Source organism: Sander lucioperca, chromosome 10 (genome assembly GCF_008315115.2).
Source record: "Sander lucioperca isolate FBNREF2018 chromosome 10, SLUC_FBN_1.2, whole genome shotgun sequence".
Taxonomy (NCBI): Eukaryota; Metazoa; Chordata; class Actinopteri; order Perciformes; family Percidae; genus Sander; species Sander lucioperca.
The window spans coordinates 5,824,842-5,835,293 of NC_050182.1; the positions used below are offsets into that span (position 1 = coordinate 5,824,842).

Genomic DNA, 10,452 nt, shown 5'->3' on the forward strand with positions numbered 1-10,452 from the left:
CATTTTCACAGGTACAAAAGCATGTGGGAAAGTGTCTTCGAGTGAAGTGTAAGTTAAGCACAACTTATATATGATAAGGCAGTCAGAGACACTCCTCCTAATATATTTAGCAGGAGCAAACAGTTAACAAACACCATAAACAGTTCAAAAGCTTTACAACCTTCCCTTTTGCCCCTGTTTTAAAACGAAGCCAAAACACCTGCTTATCTCAGCTGCTAGGGAGAGAGAAATGTGTGTGAGAGACTCATAGTACATAGTTTACGATTGTTTTACGATTGACCTAATCGGCTAAACACAGGAGGCTAAACAGTGCTTCACTATGTTCTAGACTTTGTGGCTCCCACTTAGTTTGTGAGAATCAGAAAGACATGAGAGTCAGAAAGTTAGAATTAAGACAAGAAAATTTGAAAAGTCATGCTTCAATGTAATTTTTCCATTAGGCCTACACACGTTATGCCGTGAACCGTTTAAATCTGAGCATGCGCAACTCATATCGGGTAGTACCAACCACAAACATTTCTAACTCCAAACATTGTGGAGAGCCTGAAGTCTGTGACAAAAGATGAATGAAGATGTGGTTATTGGGTAGTTTAGAGCTGTGGTTCTTACCTAAGCTGGTTGTGACGTCCATTATAGTAGCGGCTCGTTTCCTCCTGCTGGGGGCTGGACATTTTAATTCTGGAAACGCATCACAGACAAGATCTTTAACAGAGCCCAACAAGGTTGAAACTAGACTTGATTTTTGCATGGTATAGTTGTATATAAAACTCCTACAATCAGTGAGGTCCTTTATCTGGTCAAACCAAGCGGAATCTTCCGGTGCTGAAAAATTAAGTCACAGCGGAAGTGCCAAAAATGGCAGTTCGAGTGGCCACTTGAGGCTGGCTCCAAAGGGGAGTCAATCCCCTTAGCCCCCCACCTTACAATGCATGCACAACTTTACAGCATAATTAAACATTTTAGGGCTGATTCTTTTTTATAACTCACCCCTTTAAACTATATTCAGGCTTAAAGTTCTGCATAGGGCATTCTGCTTTGAGTGACAGGTGGGCTGCCCACTTTGAGCTTCTTTTTGGCTCTTCAGAAACTTATGGGTGACATCACGTTGACTATGTTCATATTTTATACAGTCTATGGGTTAGACACATGGATGGTGTGGGGGTGAAAAAATGGATCTACAAGTGCACTTTTTATTTGTTGAAATGTTAAAACATTATATAAATGCCTTAAAGGGTTGACTCAATCAAAAACACATTATTTCAGTTACCCCTAGTGTGGACTAGACAGACCTTCCTCCACAGCTCTGCGGAGGAAGGTCTGTCTAGTCCACACAGCATTCCTGGATGGGAGTAAAACATGCTCTGGTTTATTGGCATTTCTTTAAGCCAATCACAATCATTTTGGGCGGCACTAAGCACCAGACTCAATGACAGAGCCTCTGCAAAATAGCCTCGGGAAGGAACTTGCTTTGGTGAAACATATACGTTCAAAAGTTGTTTTAGTCGTGCAGCAGAAAAGATTGGACAGTTCTATTTGTATAGGCTTCGCCCTCTAAGAGCTGTTGCTCTTGGGTTTATCCCTCACGCATGCGCAGTCGTGAAGATTTCTTTCGCGCCCTTGTGCCCTGCAGCTGCGAGACCAGAGATCTGCTCCCTAGATCTTATCTATCTATCTATCTTCCCTATTTTTCTTCAGCGACAAGCAGTTTGAAAACTTCGAAGAACAACGGTGTCCGCAGTATGTTTTATGCACAGCAGACATCAGGCGGAGCAGCTGTTTGTCCAGTATATAACACTCACGCGGCTCTTTCGAAACAGCGGCTGTCTCACCGACTGTGTGAGGTTACCACCCACGCTTTTAGTGGAGAGGGAGTGGCATCCGGGCACACTCCACAAGAGCGTTATCAGCACCCACGGCCCTCCTCAGAGGTATGACAGTGGCTGACATCTGCACAACAGCGTTTTGGACATCTCCGTGCCTTTTTTCATCCACTTTCATTGCGCAATGTGTCTCCATGATTCACACAGTCCTTGTCCGCACTTAACGGCATGTGATGCGCTATTAGTTCTGGTATACCATGTCTCCATCCTCCTGCACCAGAGTGCCATGAGGAATGTGCTTTGCATTAATTAATGATGATTTTAATCTAAATTATGGAGCACCTTCAGAATCCATGCGGCAGGGCCTCACAACGTTAAGCAGGCCAGTCATGGAGATAGCCTATCAGGTTTTTAAGCAAACAATATAATTTTGTTACATAAAACAACCTGTACAGTGTGAGAAGGAAGAGGAGCTAGTCTATGCTATCTGCTTGTGGATTTTGGTGTTACAGGTGGCATTGACTACATCAGCTTCACCCTTAACCCAATAGCAACAGCTCTTAGAGGGCGAAGCCTATACAAAATAGAATGATAGTTACGTATTATAACTCCAGATTCTATGAGTATAGGCATAGCCCTCTAAGATCCAGGCCACCTGTGACACCAACATTGGCTGAAGAAAAATGTTGATGTTGGGAGCAGTTCTCTGGTCTCGCAGCTGTAATATAACAGTAACTGCGGACGGAAAGAAATCTTCACGACTGTGCATGCACGAGGATAAACCCAATAGACCTCAGCAGTCCCACCCACAGCCGACTCCGGAAGTAAAAATCCCATTGATTTTCTCCATAAGGATTTAGAATGTCTGTCATAATGTCTAAACCATCCCATAATGTCTAAACCATCCCATGATGTCTAAACCATCCCATAATGTCTACGTGGTTGTAGAAGCTAGATAGTTTCTCTACACGGTCTCCCGACCTTTGGACTTTTTTGCCGTTTTCAAAATGTTTTTTTTTGCGCCAAATCAAATGTGTTATGCTCACTATTCATCTCGTAGCTGGTTGGCAGGTTACAGGCTTAAAACTCTCTATATAAGCAGTTTTCGAAATGTCAATGAAACAATTGAATGGGGGAAAACACTTCTGGAGACAGAGCTGAAAAAAATGGGTGGTCACTGTTGAGCTCTATAGTAACAGCTCTTAGAGGGCGAAGCCTATACTCATAGATTCTGGAGTTACAGTACGTAACTATCGATAGTCTAGCTAGCTGTCTGGATTTACCCTGCAGAGATCTGAGGAGGAGTTAACCATAGTCCTCATAAATTGACCGGAGGTTAGAACGCCAACACAAAGACAGCTGAAGGTGAGAGACAACCGGCCGAAAATTAGGGACATCTGGCAGAATTTCCGGCGGCACCTGAACAATCCCGGAAGTCAGAGATGGCAAAAGTACTCACTTCCCATACTCAAGTAGAAGTACAGCTACTTGTGTTAAAAAATACTCTGCGGATAAAAGTGGTAAACTGGTAAAAGTAGAAGTACTGATTTAACTTCTTTACTCAAGTAAAAGTAACAAAGTACAGGCTTGGATAAGTATAAAAGTAAAAGTAGCCTTGCGAATGACAACCATTTTTTATGCAAAGCTACCTGGACCCAACCCATTCTCATTCCGAACTCATAAAATAAGGACGTTTGGACAGTAGCTGTCAGCGTCTGATGCGACAAAAAAGGCGTCTTTCAGCGTGTTTGTGTAACGCACCGGGGAGAGCAGCAGTTAGAGAGGATTTAGAGAGTAGTATGTAAGGAGGTTGGTTGGGGGGGTGGATGGGTCAAACACAGGACTTTCACCCAGGAGAGCGGGGTTCACGTCCCGCTTCTCACGCTTGCTATAGTCGCTTTTTTCTTTCCTCCCACACACAACCCTTTCCTTAACATAACTACGTCAAAAGGAATGGCAATAGTCCCGACCAAGCGTGTTTACTTATAGCGCTAAAGGGACGGCAATAGTCCCGACCAAGCGCGTTTACTAATAGCGCTAAAGGGATGGCAATAGCCCCGACCAAGCACGTTTACTTAAAGCGCTAAAGGAGACTTTTAGCGTCAATGAATGACAAAGGCACCTGACCAAGCGTCCATATTTTACAAGATGAGTGTGAGAACGTGTTGGTCCAACGGCCGATTATCGGCTCGGTGTGTAGTAGGATTAAATTAGACTAGATATTTCATTGGTACAACATTAAGGCTTAAAGAGGGGCATGTTCAGGAAAGGGGAAATGAAAGTATTGTCACCTTGTCTGTAGGGAGTTCCAGAAGCCATGTTGGACTCAAACAACAGCCCAGCATCGTAGAACACACCCATACCATCCTTCCCTCCACCTGGTGTGCAGCCTGTGTCGTACTTCTCTACAGTATCCCACACCTGAGCAGGGTGGAGGTCATTCACGCACACAAATGAAGCACAGAGTAAATTCATCACTTTTCTCTCTCTTCCACCACCACCAAAGACTCTGTACATTTCATATTTTGCATATGTACAAATACATTTTGCATATCCGCAACAAAGTTTCTCCTGATTGAAATACAAACAAACAGGAGCAGCTTACAGGATGTAAATTAAACAGAAATACTGTATCTGTAACATATATGAAATTTCTGATATGGCATGAGACACACCTAATCACACAATGTATTTGCCGGATATTTCTTTAGCCAAAAGCTAACAAACTTGAAAGTCAACATGTGTGTAATTTTTCAAGCACTTTTAACCTTCATGTTGTCCTCGGGTCAAATTTGATCCATTTTCCAAATTCCTATATCAGTTTTCTTTTTAACTACCCCATTTTAATTACCCAAAATAACATGGATGATTCCACACAATGCTCTTTGGCAAGTACAAATCTGTACTTGTATCTGTACTGTTTTTTATTCAATTTTATAGTATTTGAAAAAATTGAAGTGGTTTCAAAATAGTATTAAGTAAAAGTTACATATATATATATATATATATATATATATATATATATATATATATATATATATATATATATATACTTATTCCAGTCTGTGATTATCTATCAACATACATTCCTTTAATTTAGTCTAAATAATTACTAATTTCTGCTTTTCTAACTCAAAAATTAGGTATAATTTCCTATAAATTATGTTTATTTACCATAAATTCCAAAAATAAGTGTAAAACTAAAGTTAATAAGTTAGTGTTACGTAGTGTAGAAAACGTCAAAACAAAAAGTGACAAACATTGAAAAAAGCGTCAAAAAGAGTTGATTTTCAATGTTTTCAATTTTGACGGGAAGACAACACTAAGGTTAAATGAAAACCCCTCTTAAATATTTCTTTTTTAAAGTAAAATTTTTTAAATATAAAATAAAGAAATGACCTTTTTCTGGGTGAGACGGTGCTTGTTGTTCAGGACGTAGACGCCTTTGTCAACTGCCACCAGTCCCACTACGGCCCCAGGGTCTCCAGTGACCTTCAGACCAAACAACCCGCGAGGCTCATAGGATGGAGCGGATGTCAATGGTTCCAGTCTCAGCTAAATGTGAAAAGGGAGGTCAATAAATGGGACATACAGTTTTGTATTTGTTAAAGGCTAAAGTCAGCTACATCTGTGTTGTGTGTCTCACCGAGCCCATGCAGGAGTCCTTTACATCCACCCAAACAGAGTCTGATACCACTTCATTGCCATTTGTGTGGTAGTAGGCTACGATGCGGAACGATGGCAGCATGTTTTTGGTAATGAGAACATTCAGGGAAATCAGAACCTGACCTGTGTTCCTGTAACGTCCATTTTTCACCAGCTGACCTCTGCTCAGGATCTAGGGACACATATTTGAATATCAGTTCTTATTCGACATGTATAGACTACATGTACTTACAGGTGCTTACATGTACTGTAGACAGACTGTGGGATGCAACAAAAAGAGTTGTCTATCAGTCCATCTAGAAAAATGTGATTATGCGATTGCATAATTCAATGCATAATCAGCCAAAGTCTGCATATTTATGCGGGGGCCACATTTTTTTGAAATACGCCGCACTTTCGCCGCATAAATTGTCGATTTCCACGCAAAATATGCGGAGCTTGTATGATTTCATAATCCCCGCATTTTCGTTGCAAAAAAGTCCCATATATCTTAGCAGGAAGTTGAAAAATGTTGCATTTACTTCACACAAGAGCAGCCATTTTCCCCTGTTGCCATGGGAACGTTATGAAGTGACATAATTACGCGACGTGAACATCATCAAAAAGCTGCAAACCCGCGAAGAAGCCATGATGAAACCATTTTTCTGGAAGGACTGGTATATGCACTAGAGTGCGGATCGGGCCGCATTTTTCTGTCCAAGCCTGGCTCGCCGAGCCCGACAGAGCAGCAACCGAACCCGGCCCGAGCACGACACAGTTAAAGTCTCATTTTTGTCTCATACTAATGACACATGTACGTGTGTTTGTGTGGAAAGCCTTATTAAGCAACTGTAGGAAGGCATTCAGAAATGTCAACAGATGAGCGCATCAGCGCACACGGTGCAACAAGTGCACGTTAACACAGGCACGCACCTACATAATAAGCTGTTTTAAATTTAGAATGTCAAATGCCTTATCGCGCTGATGTGACCAAGCCCGACCCAAACCCCAACATAATTTCTAAATATCTGTCCGAACCCGGCCCGGCCCGTGGGGTACGGCTCGGTTCGGGTATCCATCCTCTAATATGCACACATGCAGGTGTAAAACATCTCTCACCAGGTATGTGATGTCATTGCCTTGTTTTTCCTGCCTGTTGAAGATGAGGTTGAATTTCAGGGTGTCTCCTAATTTCAGCTCAGGTGTATCCACACCTGCAAATGTGACATGTTGTGATGAGTGTTAGACACTGAAAATATGTAGTGCATGGTGCATACTTTGCCAATGCCACCACCTTTTTTTTCCCAATCTGATGTTATTATGTCCCTTACCTATGTGGATGTACTTGTTGCTTGGAGTGGTATATGGGAGAGCTACCATGGTGGCTGATGCTTGCCTTTCATTTGAAATACGATCATCCTTGGTCCTTGCCTGCAATTAACGACACACACAGGTAAGCATTCACTATACAAACAGCTGAATAATGAATTAGTGAAAAGTCCAGAGTCTATTCTATCCTTTCCTAACTTATCGTGGCTTTGCCTGGCATAGCGTAGCCTAGCAATATAAAATTGCTAAATACAGTGGCACTCATAAGTTTATGAACCCATGCTAAAGTTGACTAAAAAGAGGAATAAAATAAATCATCTTTTGGAAATTGATATTAATGCCTTAATTAACAAAAATTAGGAAAAATCCAACCTTTAAGGACACCAATGTTCTTCCTTAAAATACAGGGGGCATAAGTCAGTACACCCCTATGTTAAATTTCCATAGAGGCAGGCAGATTTTTATTTTTAAAGGCCAGTTATTTCATGGATCCAGGATACTATGCATCCTGATAAAGTTCTCTTGGCCTTTGGAATTAAAATAGCCCCACATCATCACATACCCTTCACCATACCCCACATCATCACATACCCTTCACCATACCTAGAGATTGGCATGGGGTACTTTCCATAAGATCATCTCTCAATGCAAATCAAACCAGCTTTTAGGCTAACTGACATAAAACCATGGCAATAAAAAATAAAAAACATAATGATGGCAATATGAAGTTTACTACTCCCATACTGTACAGTTATTTTACAAGCATTTACAGTATATTATATATATATAATACAATAAGGAAGCTAAAAATCTGCATGGATCCACAGGTGAAAGCTTTCCTTGCTCTTCAAGTGAATATCAAAATTGTTGATTAATGTAGGTTTAAGCTTCCATTTGCAAACCACATTTATAGACTTACGGTGATTGTCAGTCTTTGTTCCATCGCCTCTGTATTGACGGAAAGCTTTACCATGCCATTGGCTACAGTAGTGCCGTCCACCTGGCCGGGTTCGATCACCACTGTAACACGCTCTGCCGGAGTGCCGTCAGGATTCACAACTTCAACCTGCCATCAGAAACACAAACAGCTGAACAATCAGAAAGACGTTTAACTGTCTTATGAAAACACGTCTTATTACGTAAGGCTAAACTCATGTTATGAGATTAATTTTAATGCTGTGCAATACGTTGCACAATATTGACAAAATGTGATATTGCGATATCGATTATGAATATTGCGATATCAATAGTGATTTCGATATTTTTAAACATATGTAAAATTACAAAAGTTACGGGAAAACGCATCAAAATAGATTCTTAACAAATTAAACAAGTTTTCTTACAACACTCAACTGTCAGTAGACACTGTCACTCTGTTGAAATATGCACGCACGTGGTACGCACGTGTGCACGTGGCACGGTAACTAGCTGATCATTACAGCGTTTCAAGCTCTTAATCAATTACAACTAAGCCACACAGCCAACGGACGGGACGCAGCGCTCCACAATATAAATTGTATTGTAATACTAAATATTGCATACTTATTGCGACACTTTCGATATAATATTGCGATAATGATATTGAGTCGATATATCTTGCACCCCTACTGTGCACTAAGTATTATGCCTTTACTGTACATCATAATGAAACTCAAAACAGATCAAAACATTTCTCGAGTCAATTACAATTATTAAAAGAACATTAATTAGCAGGCGACCTGGCCATCTGTGTTTCCAAAGAGTAACTGTAATCAGTAATTTTTTCTGTAATGGCTTTTTTATTTGTAAGTAGAAATATAGCCATACTTTTGCTGGTAGTTTATATAAATCTAAATAAGTACTTTACCGTAACATCGAAGGACATTCCTGGTTTGAAAAATGTGGGCGTTTTCTTAAAGGTGATAGTGTAAGGTGATGTAACAATCTGGATATTTCTCAACTCCGCCTCCACCATTTCACCACCTGTGATTGTGAATGAATGCAGAAACACAAAATTGATTTTAACATCTGTTTACTTTCTTCTAGATTAACTGATACAGAACAATGCATGTTGATATCACTTCTTTTTGGGAAATTATTATTATTAATAATAATAATAATAATAATAATAATAATAATAATAATAATAATAATAATGGTAATAAACTGATAATACTGATCAACACAGTCTCGCGTCAGTTCGTGAAATGGTCACGTTATTTTTAATCTATTGATTTGTGTAAACCAACATGTTCTCACACTCATCTCGTAAAAATTTGGACGCTTGGTCAGGTGCCTTTGTCGTTCTTATTGACGCTAAAAGTCTCCTTTAGCGCTATAAGTAAACGCGCTTGGTCGGGACTATTGCCGTCCCTTTTGACGCAGTTATGTTAAGGAAAAGGTCGTGGCTGGGCGTACGGTTCCGTGACACGCGGGAGGAAAGAAAAAAATGACTATAGCAAGCGTGACAAGCGGGACTTGAACCCCGCTCCCCTGGGTGAAAGTCCTGTGTTTGACCCATCCACCCCCCCCACCAACCAACCTCCTTACATACTACTCTCTAAATCCTATCTAACTGCTGCTCTCCCCGGTGCGTTACACAAACACGCTGAAAGACGCCTTTTTCTTCACATCAGATGCTCGTCCTTATTTTACGAGTTCGGAACGGGTTGTGTAAACGGACACAGTCATCTTGGTTTTGTTTCGTGGTGCTCAGCACAGAATGGGAAGCATCTACACGGAGGTTGGGTTTAGGAAAAGAAGAACGGGGAAATTAAACGTCACACGCTGGACATGATCTCCGGTCTCCTGGGTGAAAGTCCTGTATTGTTCCACCACCCTAGCCAAACTCCCTACGCGGAATTTCGTCTTTTCATATTACTCGCTACCGTAGTCGTGCTGTGATCATGAAATATGCTTCCCATTGAAATACATTACATTAAAATTCGTGCTCACCACCACGAAAAAAACGACATAAACGTGTCCGTGTACACGAATCAATAGATTGAAAATAACGTGACCATTTCACGAACTGCCGTGAGACTGGGTTGTACTGATATTTAATTTGACCCACACATGAGCAAACATAGTGAACAAGCATGAACAAACAGTCTCTTTCTTACCGCTCTCCGTCAGCACACTGACAGCTACATATATGGAGCTCCCCACCAGTTCAGAGATGTTTGGGTAAGTCTGTGTGATGTGCTCTCTCTTCAGTGTCACCTCTCCAATACCCTCCTCTATCTAATTTCACATGATAGAAAAATGCATTTTGAAATATAGTGATACATGCTATGTTTACACGTGTCCGGCTATTTTCATAAACGGACATTTCAATCTCTCTGTTTTCAAAAATAACATCGTGCACAGCTGTCAGTTTTCAGAAAAGTGTTTGTTTACACGTACCCGTTTATATATGCTGTCAAGAGAATGCCAGACCTGTAGCTCAAGCCCACGTTAGCCAATCACAATCCCCAAAATAGCAACAACAGCAACAAATCACTTCCTCTCTCTCTCTCTCTCGGCTGCCTAAACCTCCGTTTGTCTCAGTTTACGTGCAAACGAAGATTTCAGAAATCTCCACTCTGGTTGGAGTTTTTAGAAAGACTCGTTTTCAGAGGAGAATTCTCCGTTTGCGTGTAAACGAAGGGCACAAACAAAGGGAAATGTCTCAGTTTTT

The 10,452-nt window shown here is 40.8% G+C and overlaps 1 protein-coding gene across 3 annotated transcripts in view; it reads right to left on the reverse strand.

Annotated features, from left to right (window-relative positions):
- LOC116062590 (complement C3-like) overlaps positions 1–10,452 on the reverse strand; it is a 78,513-nt gene that overhangs the window by 60,950 nt on the left and 7,111 nt on the right. For all 3 annotated transcript variants that reach the window (XM_036006702.1, XM_036006703.1, XM_036006704.1), the window contains exons 9-17: positions 9,896–10,016; positions 8,641–8,756; positions 7,714–7,860; positions 6,797–6,896; positions 6,585–6,679; positions 5,467–5,658; positions 5,220–5,375; positions 4,112–4,241; positions 610–678 (exon numbers count right to left, since the gene is read on the reverse strand). In XM_036006702.1, the coding sequence (XP_035862595.1) occupies positions 610–678; positions 4,112–4,241; positions 5,220–5,375; positions 5,467–5,658; positions 6,585–6,679; positions 6,797–6,896; positions 7,714–7,860; positions 8,641–8,756; positions 9,896–10,016 (1,126 nt within the window). The remainder of the gene's footprint in view (positions 1–609; positions 679–4,111; positions 4,242–5,219; positions 5,376–5,466; positions 5,659–6,584; positions 6,680–6,796; positions 6,897–7,713; positions 7,861–8,640; positions 8,757–9,895; positions 10,017–10,452) is intronic.